Here is an 18,443-nt window from a genome sequence, read left to right as displayed (position 1 = left end):
TTGAAGTTTTTTTTTTTTTGTATTTTTTTTTTAACATAACTTACATAAAAAGCTATTTAAAACACAATACATCAATCGGTGTAAAATTGATATGATAAATAAATGCGAAGAGTAGCATTACTCCGTAAGAATGCACTAAAAATGGGAGTTAACCAAAAACTACATATGCCAATTGACCACTCATTTTGGACTAAAAGTTTGTTTTAGATAACCTTATTTTCTCTTCAAAACTGAAGACTAGTATACAAGTAAGATTTTTGGTCAAACATCTTGAGATTTTCCACCACGTTTTTGGTCAAATGCAGATTTTGAACTTAAAATTTGAAGTTTGCGCAAATTCGGACCGCATTAGCTGTTATTTTATGACCAGCCAAAACAAATTGGAGAGAGAGACTTCAAATAGTCTTACAAGGAAGTTCCTTCTAACAATGAAGGTTTGTCGCGGTGGAAAGGGGAGCTAAGAATACAAAAATTGGAAAAAGTACATTTACTTTATTCTCCAAAAAACTTAGATTCAATTTGTAATTCTTTTTCTAAATTTTTAAAAAGTTATAATTGACTTCTAAAATTACCTTGCCCTTTTACTTAGTCGGTTAGGATTTTATATTAATTTCAACGACAAACACATAATGTGACTCACACTTCATGTAAAATATCTATTATATATGCTCTTATTATCTGTGAAAATATAAGGGATAACTTCAAGAAATTGTATTGAATTGTACACCGTTTTGAGATAAGGATATTGAACTAGCAAACGTCTCAAATTAGAATATCCATGTTTCTTAACGTCTCACTTAAAGGTATTACATTAAGATTTGTTATTAAATCCTAATGAAGTACCCAAAATACCCATCTATTTTTTAGGAAAAAAAAAAATACTACAATTTAGGTATTGGTCAGAATTTACAGAATTTGTAAAAAATACCCATGCCTGAATCTTTGAAATTTATTCAAATTTTGTTTCAAAAAAAAAAAACACATGGGTATTTTTGAAAATTTTGGCAGGATTTAACAGTAAATCCTAACGAAGTATCCTTAAGTGAAACATTTAAAAACGTAGATACTTCAGTTTGAGATGTTCGCTAGTTCAGTATCCTTATCTCAAAACAACATATAATTCGATACTATTTTCTAAAATTATTCCAAAATATAATCATGCACTTAAATTAAAATAAATAAATAAATAAAAATCTCCTTGTCTAAACATGGAGACCCACGGGCCACAGCTCGGTGTCCTTAGTCCTTCCATGGTTTTTTTTTTTTTTTTATATAAAAAAAAATATATATTTTTTATCTAGTGCAAGGGTATTACTGCCATTTTAGATAATGTATATCGCACATGACTTATTTTTCATCGGATTTAACAGAAAAATCCTAATGAAGGGGATTAAGTGAAAGAATTAAGTAGTTTGAGGAAATTGAAACCTTATATGTTTTTAAAATTTAAAGAAACATTGTAAATTGAGTATAAATTTGAAGGAATAAGTGTAGTTTTCGTAAAAATTTGAAAGAGTGTCTTTTTCATAAAAAGATTGTCGTTTTAAATGGACAATTAGGACCCTTCAACCCAATGCATCAAACGGAGCCATTCTTCCATGTAATTAACCTTAAATTAAAATTAGGAAGAAAAAAAAACACTTATATTAAAAAATGTGATTAGCCAACACGTACCGACTATTAGATTCGCTGGATCTTCCAAAGCATGATCCCACCACAATGGTCCGAACCTGATCAAATGCAACTACTTTACTACCATTGGCTCCGTTCCAACGGCATTCCCCACGCAATGTGATAAGAGGTAGTTTTGTCATCTAAAGCTTTGAAGGTGATATCAGGTTCACCTGCGTGAGAGTCACGAGAGTGTAAAGAGTTCATGACCACACCGGATCTTTACTTCCAGTTTCGACCGTTAAACAGTTGTGATGACAATAACGAAGAGAGAAACGTGCTACCAATTTTGACAGATGGATTAACAACTACTCGATCTTAAGTCTTAATAGTTATTTCTGTGAAAAAGAAGAGAATTTTCCTTCAATTATTTCAATGAAAATTATTAATACCATTATAATTAATATTAAATAACTTAATCTTAATCTTTCATTGCATTTGAAATTTGATTATTTAGTTTAGCCATGTCCCTGTCTCCCTCTCACTCACACCATTTAAATTTTAGATTAAAAGTTAAAAAAGGTCAAATGTGATAATCTTGATTATGAATATTAAGTTAAATGTTTGGAGTATGGACTAAGGCTTTTATTACAAAATATTGATGTGACTGTTTATAATTGATGAAATGCTTAAGAATATATGATTGATAACTCAACTACCAATTGATTAACAAGCCGACTCTTCTACTAAGACCACTCCCAGCAGATCATCTAAATTTCAATCTATTCTACATAACCAAAACCCACTTTTGGCTAGTATAGCTAACCACCTTTAAAACTACTCTCCAACAGATTATCTAAATTTATATATATTTTATTAAAATAATCATTTTTAATATTTTTTTTATTATTTTTGTTAAAACCTCATTCCCACTCTTCAACACAAACCCACCGGAAATGGCTTTTTAAGCACTGTTCCACGATCCTGAAGTCCGTCACCTCAACCATAATTCACCGCACCATAATCAACCCACCGGATCAAAATCAAAATCAAAATCAAACCCACCGGAAATCAAAATCAACCCACGGTGAATCTTCTCTGTCGGCGGCCCATGGTTTCACCGAAATACCAGAAACTTCCCATGGTTTCCACAAACCCCTACCCTCCATGAGTTCGTACTCAAACGTCCATTTGGGAATTGAAGGCCATGCCCTTACTGGGTCGTACGGTCGCCACCATCGGACGGTGGATACGAGCTCCTACAGGTACTATTCGGACCCGATGTCACCGAATTGGGGCGTCAAGGAAAATTTCCGGCCATACGGGATGCCGGCGGAACTGGTTGGCTATGGAGCTAAGTAAATTCTTTTATAAATCCCAATTTTCATGCTACCCTCCGTTTGATGGATCCGGCAAAAGTTGCTTCAACGAAGATGATGGAGAGGTAGAGGCCGGCGTCGGTAGGGAAAGGAAAAGGAAAAAAAGAAAAAGGAGAAAGAAGAGAATCAGAGAATGAGAGAGAGACGGGTAGAATTTTAAGCATAAAATATTCATACATTTGTGAACAGTGCAACGCCACAAGTGGAGTTGCACTGTTCACAGATGCAACCTAAATCTATTTTGGAGTTGCTTTAGAGAATCTGATGGAGCAACATTTTAAGGGTTTTGTTATCTATTCTAGCTAAGAGTGAGTTTTACATCACCTGCTGGGAATGCTCTAAGAGCAGTCCCAGCAGTTTATCTAAACTTTTATCTATAATAGCTAACGAAAACTCACTTCTACTATATTAGCTAACCACTTTTTAACACCTTCCTTCATCAGCTTATCTAAACTTCTCTTTATTTTATTAAAATAAACATTTTTATTCTTTATTCTTTATTTCTTATTTTTGTTTTGTTTAAAACCTATCTCTAAGCTGCCACGCAGCCACGCGCCTACACCTCCACGCGTCTACACTCATCTCCACATGACCCATGGCCATGAAATTTTAACCAGAAAAATCCCATTCTCTGGTACGGAATTGGCCATCAAGGTGCCGGTGGAAGCCATAGCCAAGGACCTCTGGAGCCCTGATGAGCGATACAAACGAAGTCCTTGCCCGGGACGCGAGACAAGCAGGCACCGCAGCTGGAAATCGAACGAACGGTGAGCGACACAGCCCTGGCTCGGTGGTTAGCGACGGCGAGAGGCTCCGGAAGAAGAATCGAGTCCATGTCCTTGTGATTGACGAACCCTGGACTTGGAGCTCCGAGCGCAGGATCCACCTCCGAGCAGTTCTCGCTCGGCCTCGTTGCTGAGGACTTGTAGAATGACGACACAGAGAGAGAGAGAGATGCAGGGACAAACGAGAGAGAAGAAGAAAGGGGAGAGAAAGAAAGATAAAATACTGATAGATCCGTGAACAGTGCAACTCCACCTGTGACGTTGCAATGTTCATGAATGCAGCAAAACGCTATTGTAGCGTTGGTGTGCATAATTTGTTGGAGGAGTAGTTTTAAGGTTTCTATTAGCTATTTTGGCCAAAAGTGGGTTATACATGATCTGTTGGGACTGCTCTAAGTGATTTAGGTGGTCGCTTAAAGTCCCGCTGAAAAAAAGCTCTCAAAAATAGTATTGATGCTCTATAGATAAAAATAAAAATAAAAAAAATAAAAAAAAATAAAGATAAGTTTGTTAAAAAAGAAAAAAAGGCTCAATCATAATTGACAACGATTTTGCTAAAGAAAGGGGAAAAAAAAATGCATTAACTCTTTGAGAGACTCTAAATCCCATGAAAATGTCAACCGTAAGGGTCAAAAATATGGACAAGCATCCTCTTCGGTTCGAACCGGAGATTATCCATTCAGTTTTATTTATAAGGTAATATTGCCTTTTTTTTACATTTTTGTGAACAATTTTACCCTCTAGTTAAAATTAACTGGATACTCTCCGGTCCAGATGAACCGGAGTTGATCCAAATGCCAGAAACACAAGATTTCATCAAAGAAAGATAGATTAAAGAATTCCCACATAGATAGAAAAACCAACCATCAAACGCCTAGGAACACACAAATTTTGTGAAAAAAAATAAATAAATAAGCAAAAATAAAAATAAGACGTTGCATTATCTCTCCATTTGAGACTCTATAACTCCAGCATAGAAAAATCAAAGAAGTAAATAGCACTTTTTCTTTGTTTTGAAAAAAGAAAATACAAAACAATCTCTTAGCAAATTATCAAAATTACTCTCTAAAATGCACTGCAATTTCCTCTGGTAGCCAAAAAGTACGTAGGAGCATAGGCCGGAGGCGGTCAAGCGCAGGACCACTGCTACAAACTCGCCCACTTGATCGACCACCAGCTAACTCTAACCACCGCGTCTCTCCTCCACTCCATTCGGCAATCTCTCGCACCCGGTTAAAATCGGCAATCTCTCCTCCACTCCACTCGAGCTCTAAAGAGTATAGCCTTCCATTTGTTTTCCTGTGCAGAGCTTGATGCTCTACTTTTTTTATGGCCATTAAATGGCCGGCAATAGTCATTTCTAGAGATGAAGATGAAAAGGTGTGGCTGTGATCTTTTCTTTGTTTTTCCCTCGGTAACTTTTTTTTTCTTTCTAAACAGTAAGGAAAATGAGTTACATCACTTATAAAATAGTATTACATTTTTTTTTTCAACAAAAACTTATATTAATAAACTAATATTAGGCATATGGAACTATGAAAGGATGCAGTTTGTTATTTTGTCTGTATAAATTAGTTACTAATTATTAAAGAAAAATGTCTCATGCAGATTAAAAGTGTTACATGATTTTATTATATAGTGAAGCGTCTTTGATAAATATCTATAAATAAAAAAATAAAAAAATAAAAAGAAAGAAAGAAGCGTCTTTGATAAACCAAGTTCTATTATATTATTCTTTTGTCACCTTTTTATTTATAATATTTTTAATTATAAAGTATGCTAGAAATATGCATTAGTTATGAAAAGCTTTAAACATAGAAGAGTAAAAAAAATATAATTGAATCTAAAAAAAAATCTGCAGACAAATTTATTACTTGCAATAAAATGTTAAATCTTAAAGGCAAGGAAAATAATTATTAAATAATATATATATATATATATATATATATATATATATATATATATATATATATATATATATATATATATATATATATATATATATATATATATATATATATATATATATAATTAAATATAAAAAAAGGCCGTCTAAAATTATTGCCTTAGGCCCTGCAATATATCGAGCCGGCCTTGTTGATAAGTTGAGAAGTCAAATTTTTTTGCTAATAATTTCATCATATGTCGCTATATTAATTTGTAATTAACTTTGTAATAAAAATTATAATACCCATAATAACACTCTTAGGCCTCATTTGGTTTACGAAATGGCTATTCCATTAGAAAAAGGGATAGCTATTCTTTGGAATAGAAGGTAGCGGGATAGAATGGTTATTCCTAATCTTTAGTTTGGTAAAAACTCATACATTTTAATTGGAATTCAATCAAAATTACTAAAAAAAACCCTTATTTTTTTTAAAAAAAAAAATTGAAAAAAAAAATCAAATTATTAAAAAAACAAAAAAAGAAAGAAAGAGAAAACCCATGGGTGGCCGACCACCCATTGGGGTGGTTGGCCGCCCACCAAGAGCCGGGGGTGGCCACAACCACCCCCAGAGTGGTCTCTGAGGGTGGTTGCAGCCACCCCCGAAGCCAATCCGAGGTGGCCGCGGCCACCCCCGAAGCCGACCCGGGGTGGCCGCAATGAGAATCGGGGGTGGCACGGGCCACCCCCAAAAGCACCGGGGGTGGTCGCACCTCCCCCGGAACGTCTCGGGGGTCCATCGCGAGGTGTTCCGGGGGTGGTGCGACCACCCCCGGCTCCAAATATGGCCTAGGCGGCCACCCCAATGGGTGGTCTGCCAACCAGTGAAGGGTTTGATTTTTTTTAAAAAAATAAAATATAAAATAAATGATTTTTTCTGGATAATATTACTTTTACCTCAAGAAATAGCTATTCCTCTTATTTTTTAAAAGAATATGTATTCCTCTTCGTAAAGGAATAAATATTCCAATGGGAATAACTATTGTAAGGAATAGACCCCTACCAAACAAAAAAATGAATTCCTATGGAATAACCATTTCATTTCAGTGGTCTATTCCGCGAACCAAACGAGGCCTTAATAAATTGTAAAGGCGTGTATAGGTCAAGTACCATATTTGATTATATACACGAAATGAAACAAAAAATAAAAAAAGTGTATATATAATATATATATCAAATGAACTCTAAAAAAATCTCCAATATTTTTATTTATTTTATTTATTTTCTTTTTTAAGATACGGGTATTTCAGTTCATCTAAAGTAGGGCTTATCTTGAAATGGCTGGCCCACACACAGTGGTAGGCTGGTAGCGTAGTCAAGTATAGCGGCCCCAGCCAAGATCCCCAAGCTAATCCCGTGCCCAATGTCCAACGCCACTTCAAGCATTAGGCATTAAATAGTGGACCATGCCCAAGTGGCTAATCCCAAGAGGTTATTTGCATCTAGCTGAGTCTCGAATTCGTGTCCTCAAGAAATGATATCCCTAGAAGTAGGGTTGGCAATTTTTGACACGACCCGCGAACCCGACACGAACATGACACGAAAAAATCGGGTTTGGGTTTGTTATAATCGGGTTCGGGTCATAATCGGGTCGACCCGATTATAACCCGATTACGCGGGTTGACCCGCCAACACGATTATAACCCGATTAAAAAAAAAAACCGGCAATCGAAGACATGAAGCCATTGGTGGTTTTTTTTTTGTCAGTTGTCTCTGATGTGCTTGTTTTCTGTATGCCGTATGTGCTTGATAAACTAGGGAAGTCTGTGTAAACTAGGGCTTGGAACTACCTTCCATGGGATGAAGCTTCTATTTTGCATGCGGTGTGGCTTCTGTATTTAGAGGTATCAGTTCTAATATATAATTATGGAATGAAGGACCCCCCTTTAGAACCCTTTTCTGTTATCAATTAGAAAAAAGAATAATAAAATAAAATTACGGAATGATGAAAAAACGCTGCCAACTTCAAACCTCATTTAGGTGAAAATAAATTTCAAAGGTATTACCACAACTAGGAATGTAGAGTAAGAGAAGCCCAAGCTTCAAATAATGCTCTTAGCTTAGTATGGAACCTAGTTTTCCCATTTGCTCAACAATTCAACCTTGTATCACTTCTTTGACTATGTAAATAATCTGACCCTTCTTTCCCAAAATTTCAAGCATATTATGAAAAAAAATTGATAACTGAATAATTTTTGATGTCTACTGTTTTGATGTACGAGAAAAATTGTTAAGAAAATTGTTAAGATTTTGATGTCAACTAGACTCAACATCAAGCACCGGTTACTTTATATTTGAAGTAATATACTTATAATTAACCCAAAAAATATTTTTTTTTCCATGAAAAAACATGCATATTATAAAATTGGTGTCGTGTCGGGTAAACGGGTGACACGTTTATTAGTCGTGTTTGTTGGGTCGCGTGTCACAACCCGATTAATAATCGGGTCGGGTTCGTGTCGGACCCGTTTATGTAATCGGGCTGGTCGGGTTGACACGAACCCGACCCGTGAACCCGAATTGCCCACCCTACCTAGAAGTCCCGAGCCTTAACCACTAGGCCAACCCCTTAGCGTTTTAAAAAAAAGAAAAAAAAAAACCTATTTTTGTCGTATATCTTTCTCCGATTTAAAATTATTTTCTCCTTGGTCACGTCATCCAATCAAGTTATATATATATATCAACGAACAAATCATGATCCAAAGGAAAAGGACGGAAATGAGCTGTTGCAAACTTGCATTAGTACATACAACTTAATAATAAAAACCCTTATTAGAGAGAACCAAAAGAAAAAAAAAGAATATACAACTCCTATAAATGTCCTCCCTCAATTCCCGGCAATGGTAACCACTCACAGCCAGAGAGGCTTCCATTACGCCTCCTTTATTTCTCCCCCTAAGAGCCAGCAAGAAAGCGAGAGGGAGAGAGAGAGAGAGAAATAGGGTTAGGGTTCCTGGAAACTCTCTCTCTCTCATTTCTCTTTCTCCATCGCAAAATGTCGTCGGGCCAAACACCTGAAATCTCCCCACGCGAAAACGACGACGCGCAGGAGCTCTTCTTCGCGAACAGAGGCTGCTGCCTATGTATCCCGTGCTTGGGCTCCGGGCGAGGCTCCAACGTCGGATCGGTCTGGTGGGAGAGGATTCGGACGGCGGAGAACGACGAGCGGTGGTGGACCCGGGGGTGGAAGAGGCTCCGTGACTGGTCGGAGCTGGTGGCAGGTCCGAAATGGAAGACGTTCATCCGCCGGTTCAACAAGAACAATAACAACAACAGGCAGGTGAAATTCCACTACGACCCTCTGAGTTACGCCTTGAACTTCGACGAGGGCCTGGGGCAGAACGATCATTTGGACGAGGACTATCTAGGCCGAGACTTCTCGTGCCGGTATGCGGCGATCCCGGCCTCGGCGAAGTCGTCGATGGACTTGGGGAGAGACGGGCCGGCTTTCACGTGACGCTCACATGACGTCAGAGAACGAGCGGGCGGTTTTTTCGAAAAGATCGGCTTTTTGGTTCGCTTCGCCGCGCAGGCTAACGTGCCGATTTTAGTGGAGAAACTCGTGGTGGTTGATTGGTTGACTTTTTTTTTTCCTAATTTATGGGACTATGTGTCGGTGACACGTGGCGTGCGCTAAATTTTTTTGTTTTTGTTTTTGTTTTGTATTACGAAATGTAATAATTTGTTTACTTTTTTTTTTTTTTTTAATTTATTATTCTTCATATTACTGTTTGGTAAAGAAAATTGAAAAGGAGTCGCGGTTGTATATGGTAACGTGAACAGTAAAATTAATCTAAGAGTTTTTTTTTTTTTTTTTTGTAAGAATTATATTTTTGGAAGAATTTATTTATAACCATTGATCTTTTACCATTCTTGAAATAAGGTAAATAAACTTTAAAAAGTGTCAATTTAAGGTATTTATTTTTTAATTTCTTTCAATTTAGGATATTCATATTTCTGTTAAATTCTATCAAAATTTTCAAAGTACCACTTATTTTTTTATGGAAAAAAAAAAAAGTTGTAAGGATTTAGTTGTTGGTCAGAATTTAACAGAATTTGCAAAAATACTCATGTCTGAATTTTTGAAAAAAAATTATATTTTTTTAAAGAACAAAACATAGGGGTATTTTAAAAATTTTGATAAAATTTAATGAAAAATTCTAACGGAGTGTTGAAATTAAAAAAAATTAAAAGATTGATACTCTAAATTGATGCTTTTTAAAGTTTGGATACCTTATTTCGAAACTGATGAAAGATCGAGAGTTATAAGTGAGGTTTTCTCTACCTTTCTTATGAGTGGTTGAAGCAATTTTAAGGATTAGAATACTCTCAATTACTTATCAAAAAAAAAAAAAGAATACTCTCAAATTATTTGTTTGAATTTGAAAGAATTTAGACGGATGATTATGAAAGACTACTTATAAGATTCACGACCAAATAAAAATTATAGGGTTAAACACCTTTTTAGTCCCTGAGTTTTGACAACTTTATTTTTTAGTCCCTGAGTTTCAATTCGCATCACTGATGATACATCAATTTTGGGAAATGACCAAATTAGTACCTCGGTTAACTTCTCCGTCCAAAAACTAACGGTCCGCCACGTGTCAACCTCAGAAGTTGACACATGACACTATATAAAAAAATAAAAAAATCTTTAAAAGTCAATTAAAAAATTTAAAAAAAAATTGAAAAAACTAAAAAAAAAAAGGGGGGTGGCTCTCAGCCACCCCCTTGGCCACCATGGGGGTGGTTGGCCACCCCCATTTTGGCTAGGGAGGTAGCTGGCCGGTCTGGGGTGGCCGAACCACCCCCATGCGGTGGTTCGGGCACCCCCTGGACAGAAAGAAAAAAAATAATAATAATAATAATCGGGTTTTCCGTTTTGCCTTTGGGGGTGGCCGAACCACCCCCAAGGGCAAAAAAAAAAAAAAAAAAACCCTAAAAAGAATTTTTCCGTTTTGCCCTTGGGGTGGCCAAACCACCCCCAAGGGCAAAACGGAAAAATTCTTTTTAGGGTTTTTTTTTATTTTTTATTTTTTACTTTCTGTCCAGGGGGTGGTCGAACCACCGCATGGCCACCCCAGACAGGCCGGCCACCGCCACCCCTTTTTTTTTTTAGTTTTTTCAATTTTTTTTAATTTTTTAATTGATTTTTAAAGATTTTTAATTTTTAATTTTTTTATATAGTGCCACGTGTCAACCTCAGAAGTTGACACGTGGCGGACTGTTAGTTTTTGGACGGAGAAGTTAATCGAGGTATTAATTTGGTCATTTCTCAAAATTGATGTATCATCTGTGATGCGAATTGAAACTTAGGGACTAAAAAATAAAGTTGTCAAAACTCAAAGACTAAAAAGATGTTTGACCCAAAATTATATTACTTAACTACTAATCAAATAGATTGTATAAGTAGTCACAATCACATTGTCTTAAATTTTAACAAATAATTTGAGATGTTCCGAGTGGAATAATTATTCCACTCGGGTTTTTTCTAAAACCCACCCACCCGCATAAAACCCGAATTTTGACCCGAGTTTTGAGAAAATTCAATGCTGTTTTTCAGATTAATGGTGGGACCCACGCGCAGGAAAAGTTGACTAAAAAAACGCATGGGTCCCACATTTAAATAATAAAATATTAATAATTTAAATAAAAAAAAAAAAACAGAGGGGTGGCTGCCAGCCGAGGCCGCGCGGCCTCCCCCGACCACTGCGCGGCCACTCCGACCTCCATGGGGGTGGCCGGGCCACCCCCGGTTGGCAGCCACCCCTTCCTTCATTTTTTTTTTTTTTTTTTAATTTTTAATTTTGATTTCAATTATTTTTTTAAAAAAATATTATTTATTTATTTTAATTAAATAATCAATATATAATAAATTATTATTATTTAAATTATTATTTCACACAACTTTTTAAAATACCAATCATTATACACAACTTTTTAAACTTCCAATCATTTCTTATTATTAAAATATAATATTTTTCAATCTCAAAATTCAACATCCAAACACAATTTTTTACCTCGATATTTGTAAATAAAATTTTAAAAATTTAATACCCAAACGCACCATTAATCTCAATTTTAAGGAGACATTAATTGTCCAGCACATCAGCCTATTTCTCTACCTTCTTCTTTTTTTCTCTTTCTTTTTAGATAAAGTGGCTTATTTGGAGCCATTTATTATTAAAAGTTGTAAACCCCTACAATTCCTAGGAAGTAGGATGTGAATCCCTATGACAAGTAATACTTGGGTCACCTCACGCTTATTTTCATGGTCTACAAGTGATTTGATAATTCTCCAAAGTGTGTGGTGGGGGTGAACGTATCGAAGGAGTGGTCGGGATAAAAACCTTGTCATTTAAAAAAAAAAAAAAAAAAAAAGGTGATATTTGGACGCTAATCAGTCTAATTGTGGTGTAGATGAATTGTTGTAATGAGGATCTTGGTATTTTTTTTTTATTTAAAAAAAAAAAAGCAATCTCCTATCATAGTAATGAATTAGGAGTTGCAAACTAATAAAATTTGTGTTTGAAACGCATGAAATATAACGCATAGAATACAAATTAAGGTATTACATTAGTAATTAAGAACACGTGACACTTTCAGCTTATGTTCTTTGTTTACGGGAATAGGACACGCACCAAATCCAATTAGTTGATATTCCATTACAGATGCAGATCCCAATTCCCACATTCTTACCTTCTCCAGCTTGAGTGGTCTTGGCACTAACAAACGTGCAGTACTGCTGCTCCTTGTATCATGCAAAATTCAACGCAACTTTTGCTGTGAAAGGCCTCTTTTTGAGCTTCACAACCACTCGGCTGTGGCTGTGGCTGTGGCTGTGGATGGACTACTTCTGGGCCTTTCTCCCTTGTCATCATTTTCTTTCATTCTCAACTTTTGGCAGGGCATTCATGACCACTCTTCCATTTCCTTCACAGTTCATCCCCCCCAAAACAGCCCTTCACGTATTTATCGATAATGTTGGAGGAGATGGAGATAAGCAAGCTAAACAATTTGGTCCCACGATAGTTCAATGGATTGTGAAATATGTTGAACTTGTGGCAATGCAGCAGCTATGTCATGTGATCATCTTCATTCTTCCCAATAATTCACGAACACAACATGAATCTAAAGAATGTTGAAAGACAGAGGCATGTGCGCATGGCTGCACAAAAAGATACCAACTAGCTCTTGCTTTAAGGCACGTTTGGTACACTATAATGATAATTACTTGAAAAAATGAATGAGTATTACTAGCAATACAAGAAGTTGGAATGGAATGATCATTCTTATTCATTCGTTTGGTAACAATACATAAATGACCAAATTTTCTAAGCGGGCTTTGTTGGCCTTCAACTTAATCCAATATGCCCAAGAAGTAAGTCCCACAATTCCTTCTCTTAAACTGTCTAAATTTATATAAAATTCAAACAATCTAATAGCATAAAATCCCAAAATGAAAAATCTTACACAGCAAAATTGTGGAGCCTCCACAGTGTAGTTTTAAGTAATGCTGGTTGGTGAGGGTTTAATTAGTGTAGTTTAATTAAACAGGAGGAATGCAGGGCCCCTTGGTAGAGTTTAATCAATATTGGTTGGTGAGCGTGCTGCATTTTCTATTGGAGGATGAAAAAGACAAATAATATCATTCCCACGAGATTGTACTTGGCACTCCATTGGTGCGTTTGGTAATATGATATCTATTATCTACATATTGCACGGACCACACACTCCAAAATAAGAACTTGGTATTATTTCAGAAAACCATGAAAGAAAACAAGAAAGAGAAATATTATAGCAACCACAATGGCCAAAGGGAGCGTCAGAATCCCAACCCTTTTCTTAATCTCATCTTTTGTTTTTATCTTTTGGTACAGCTTTCTCTTTTTCTGTCTGTTCTTTTTGCCCTTTTTCAAATCTCATTTGACTGTTTCTTATATTAATCCACTGAAGAGACACTTTCCCAGGTTGCTAAACTTGAGACCCATTGATAATCAGCACATTTGAAATCAAATGAGGAATACATGGAAAATTTATTTCAACAAGGCCACATGGGAAGAGCAAAGTAGGACCCCACAGCAATGCCAGTCCAGCCAATTTCTGAATCAAAGGTCTCATATAACAAGAATGAAAGATTCTGTCACACAGCTTTCATGGATCCCACCACCACTGTCCAACTGCCGATTTTCAGAGATCCCTCAGCGCAAAAGATTATGTACACATCATCCCAAAAGGGTTAATGAAAAATAAAAGGAGATTAAAAAAAAAAACCCAATGCCTCAAAAGGCAAGAAAGCAAGAGCACTTGTCCCCTTTAAACTTGCTCAACAAATTTTCTCTTTATTTATTTATTTTTATTTTAATGAGAAATGTTAGGGGTACCAAATTTTTTATCAAGAGATAAATACCAAAGATGATATAAAACTTATTCATTGGAATGATCAAAACAATCAATAAAAAGAAATATTACGAGTACCAATGCATAAGTTCCACATCATTTTGATAATCTCTTCGTAAAAAATTTGATACCTCTAGTATATTTTACGTTTGGTAAACTATAGTATTGATGAGGCAGCTCACCAATTTTTGGTTTAAAATAGCTAGTCGGATGCACCAACATTTTCGCCCAAATTTGCCTCACGGCTAGCCAAAATAACCTTTAGCTAGCCGAGTGTGAATACTTCTGGTAGCTTGAGAGAGATAGAGAATTCATAGGCTGAGCACACAAATGTTTGATAGCTAGACAATAAATTTGAATGGAGAACACAGAGGAGTGTCTAGTGAAAGGTTGGGAATTTAAGTCCTCTTAAGAAAATTTTATGCTTCAAAGTAGCGTCACAATATGTTATGTGATCTTGTGAAGCAAGGTTGAGATGTAAAATGAAACTATTTAGATGGTAAAATTGATAAGAAATTATGAAGAAAAAAAAAACATGTTAAGATGAAGTTCCTTTATTAGCCAATAGGCATTCCAAGCCAGCTACGAAATGGAGTTTTATTCAACAAATCGGGTGCCTACGCTTCTACACCCATATTCATGGATGATATAACCATTGAACTAGCAAATGATTCAGATTTCTCCCACTAAGACGGGTTCCACAAGGTTGGCTCTTGAATCATTTTTACAAAGGCAAACAAAAAAATCATATAAATATTCTCTATTATAAGACACGAGACATCATGTGTTCATCAAAGCCTCATCCCAACTGGGGGTCATCTAAACACATCCTCTACTGTCACATTCCAAAATAAGAAAAAAGCCCCATGAAACAAGAGATGTAATTTTCGGGTTTCAAAACAAAAAAGATGCTGTAGAATCAGAGTATGCCACAACCATTTAGGATAATTGGTGAATTAGCATCTTGAAAACTTTTCAGTAAGACTAGCTCAAGCATAACAAGTTTTAATCGATGGATGAAATATAGATCAAGAAAACAATCATACAAATACCTTCATGTCCCTTGTGGTTTATTCATCCATGGCAATTCCATATTAAGAGAAGGTGGCATGCCCATCTGGACATCTGAAGAGCTTGAAAATTTGCCTTTCTTTGACCACTGCCAGATCTTGGAAACAGAATAGCTCTCACCTTTAGTCACAGTACCAATCTTCTTCCCTTCCACATCTCCATCAACCGAGGAATTCCCATTATGTTCTATCCCTTTTGCGAGCTTTATGTCGTGCCCTTGTTCATCATGGTACAAGGCAACCCGGAGTTCTGAGTTGCCAAGTACGTACTGATATGATCCCATAGAGAAACATCTTCTTGCATCTAAATTACTGCTACTGGTCTCTCCCCCTTCAAACTCCCCTGCTTCAACATTTGGCTTTCTGAATTTACCAAGTCTCACTGGGAAACCCCCCTTCTCAATTACAATTTCTTCCATTTCGACTGTTTTCTGACTAGAAGTGAACCGATTTTGCCCATCACCAGTACAACCATCTTCTTCTCTTAAATCATCAAAATCAAAAATTGGGTTTTCAATGGAAAATCCGGGAGTGAAGAGGGTCCCTCTGCAAAGAGGACATGTTGAATTTGATAAGAGCCAAGTGTCTATACAATTGATATGGAAAGCATGGCTACACATGGGAAGCAATCTGAGCTTGTCCTTTTCAGAAAATTCACACAGACAAACGGCACAGTCAAATGGCTCCTTGAGACCCACTATCTCTTTATACTGGAAAACAGGAAGAGCATCTATAAAAGCTTGATCTAGACCAGAGTCATGGAGATGGAAGAGTTGTTGCAGCTGTCTCTGGAGAGTATCAGAGCTAGAAATTTCTGGGTATCTGTTAGATCGACTAGATGCAGAGGAAGATGGGTGCTTTACGAGAAATCTAACAAGAAGGTGGAGTAGACCAGAGATGAAAAATAGTACAGCCAGAATTACTATAATGAAAAGAAGAGCTGGGCTTATTTTAGTACCAGATGATGAAGGGGTTGATTCTTTATGAAAAGTACTAGTATATGGAGATGAGGATGAAGGAGAAACAGGAGGTGGGTAGCTCAAATAACCATCTTTTAGCTGTAGTTGATGCTGAATCGAAGACATCTTCAAATGAGTATGCTTCAAAAACCACTTCTGCTCTTTGTACTCCGACATCCCACAGATCATATGGGCACACTCAGAGAACATGTAAAGGCAAATCCTAACTCTTTCTATTCAAACACAGACCAAACTCATTGCGAAACTACCAAAGCTAAAATCAAACGCTGCTTCCTTGTCATTGATGCAACGCCCCTTTAAAGACTACAGCTTTTGCGCTCAGATTTAAGATAGTTGAAGGTAGTAGCTACTGGTTGTGCAGCGCTTTCAGATGCTTTTTTTTTTCTTTCTTTCTTTCTTTAAAAGAAAGAAAAAAAATTATACATGATTCGCAATGAAAGTGAAGTCACTGATTGAACAATAATAAGATAGAAGCTGGCATAGAATATATGATAAAAATCTGGAGCTTACCAAACTTGATTCTGGGGAGTCCACCATTTATGTATTATCAAAAAGCTCTAGAGAATAATGATCCTCTTCCAGCAGAAAACCCTAAAGACACAGGCTTTTTTGAGTCACTTATATAGCACAAAGAAGAGGAAAGTGAAATGGGTCGCTCTCTGACCCAAAAAGAAAAAAAATTCTCCCTCCCTCTCTCTCTCTCTCTCTCTCTAAGTTTCTGGTAGAACACAACCAAAGGAAGCCAGAATGGTGGCAGCGGCATAGTTACCAAAGAGAGATGTAAAGGATGCCAAAAAGAGACGCTAGATTTTTGCTCCACGTGCCGCGAAGAGCGCGTGAGAGTGTTACGGTCAACCATAAGCAACAAAGCGCCAATCTCAAATCTCAACTCTCAAATGAGGGGTTCAAGGTGGGCCTGGGCTCATTTCAAAAGCAACTTCCACTCCTCTTCTGGTTCTGGGCTGCAAGAGAAAGTGTTTCAGTGGATTAGGGTGCAGGGTAGAGAATTAGATGGCTCATCTTTATACTTTAGAACGTAATCAAGTGCTGAAAAATCATGAACACGAACTCCACATTATATGTACGTACTATGAAAAATGTTTGTGGGGTATATCCTCTTTACACACATTTATTATACTGTTGATGTAGCTTGTCTTAACTAATTTTCATGTCAACCACTTAAAAAAATCTTAAAAGAAAAATCGTTTAAAACAAGCAATCTAATGTAAAATAGTTGTGAAGAGTAGTATTATTTGTACATTTTTTTTTTCCGTGAATTCGACATCAGTGATCTACAACCATCCTTTCTTCTTTCCAACATCCTTTTGATTTGATGATACAGGATAATGAGGCATTTTGATTCGGACAAAGAATTTTTCTAAATTGAGTTGGAGAAATTTTTTTCAAATTCAGTCTATTAAGCATCTGTTCTTAAAACATGTGATTACTAGATGCATTTAATTCGGTCAATATATACTTTGTGTGCTCTACTCGGAAATTTGGATTGGAATTGCTAGATTTCTAATAATTTGATGTCTAAATTGCTTGAACAATTGAGTTCTGCATCAGGATATTTTATAATTATTTGTTCGAATTTGAACAAATTTGAGTAGGTGATTGTGAGAGACTACTTTTGAAATCCACCTAATCAAATAAGTGATTAAACAATCTAATTTTTATTTGGTCAAATAAATTTTATATGAATTCTTTGGCAAACATGCTTAAATTGTTATTAATCTAATCAACAAATTAGTGGAACCCCTGTCCTGGAAATTGTCAGACTTTCTTTGGCGAGTGGAAGAAAAAAGCAAGAATACAAAAAAGTAGGAGAACAGAAGCCGTTATGTCAGTCTCAATCAACTGAAAGCTCCAATTGTGCAGAAGACTTGCAATGGGAACCAATTCTAATTCAAACAAGTATTTATTAATCTTCTGCTTTGTCTTATCTTTTGCGGTTCTGGTTGCTTCCAAATCAAACTCTTCTTTTTCACATTTAAATTTAATTTGTTGAGTGCATTGGGGCCGATTCATAGTTCATTTGAGATTTAAAAATAACGATTTTTAAAATATATAATTTAAAAGTGTAATTTTTAAAAATATAGTCAAGCGTTTGATAAAATTATAATTTAACTTTTAAAATCGTAGTTTAGTCTTTAAAATTATGCGAAAAACATAATAAATTATTTACTTTTTAAATCGTAATTTTTTAGAATATAATTCTAAACGATTGATGTTATGTGATTTAATTTAAAATTGTACTTTTTATTTAAGAT

General features: G+C 35.9%; 2 protein-coding genes across 3 annotated transcripts; one reads left to right on the top strand and one right to left on the bottom strand.

Moving 5' to 3' along the window:
* Window positions 1-8,539: 8,539 nt before the first annotated feature.
* LOC133859815 (uncharacterized) lies at window positions 8,540-9,486 on the top strand. The gene has a single exon (XM_062295355.1). It carries the CDS (start codon window positions 8,716-8,718, stop codon window positions 9,175-9,177), a length of 462 nt encoding a protein of 153 aa, XP_062151339.1. The 5' UTR covers window positions 8,540-8,715; the 3' UTR covers window positions 9,178-9,486.
* A 3,216-nt stretch (window positions 9,487-12,702) lies between these two features.
* On the bottom strand, window positions 12,703-16,946 carry LOC133859812 (RING-H2 finger protein ATL46). Of its 2 annotated transcripts, none has more exons than XM_062295353.1 (2): window positions 15,173-16,946; window positions 12,703-12,888 (listed from the first exon to the last, which is right to left on the bottom strand). In XM_062295353.1, the coding sequence occupies exon 1, from the start codon at window positions 16,357-16,359 to the stop codon at window positions 15,175-15,177; it is 1,185 nt and encodes a 394-aa protein (XP_062151337.1). In that variant the 5' UTR covers window positions 16,360-16,946; the 3' UTR covers window positions 12,703-12,888; window positions 15,173-15,174. The 2 variants fall into 2 exon arrangements, with proteins under 2 accessions (XP_062151337.1, XP_062151336.1); XM_062295352.1 differs by lacking the exon at window positions 12,703-12,888 and adding an exon at window positions 13,459-13,900.
* Window positions 16,947-18,443: the final 1,497 nt, after the last annotated feature.

The sequence above is a fragment of the Alnus glutinosa genome, chromosome 2, assembly GCF_958979055.1.
Source record: "Alnus glutinosa chromosome 2, dhAlnGlut1.1, whole genome shotgun sequence".
Taxonomy (NCBI): domain Eukaryota; kingdom Viridiplantae; phylum Streptophyta; class Magnoliopsida; order Fagales; family Betulaceae; genus Alnus; species Alnus glutinosa.
Note: the sequence above shows the minus strand (reverse complement) of the source record. Positions and strands in the feature narration are given on the sequence as shown.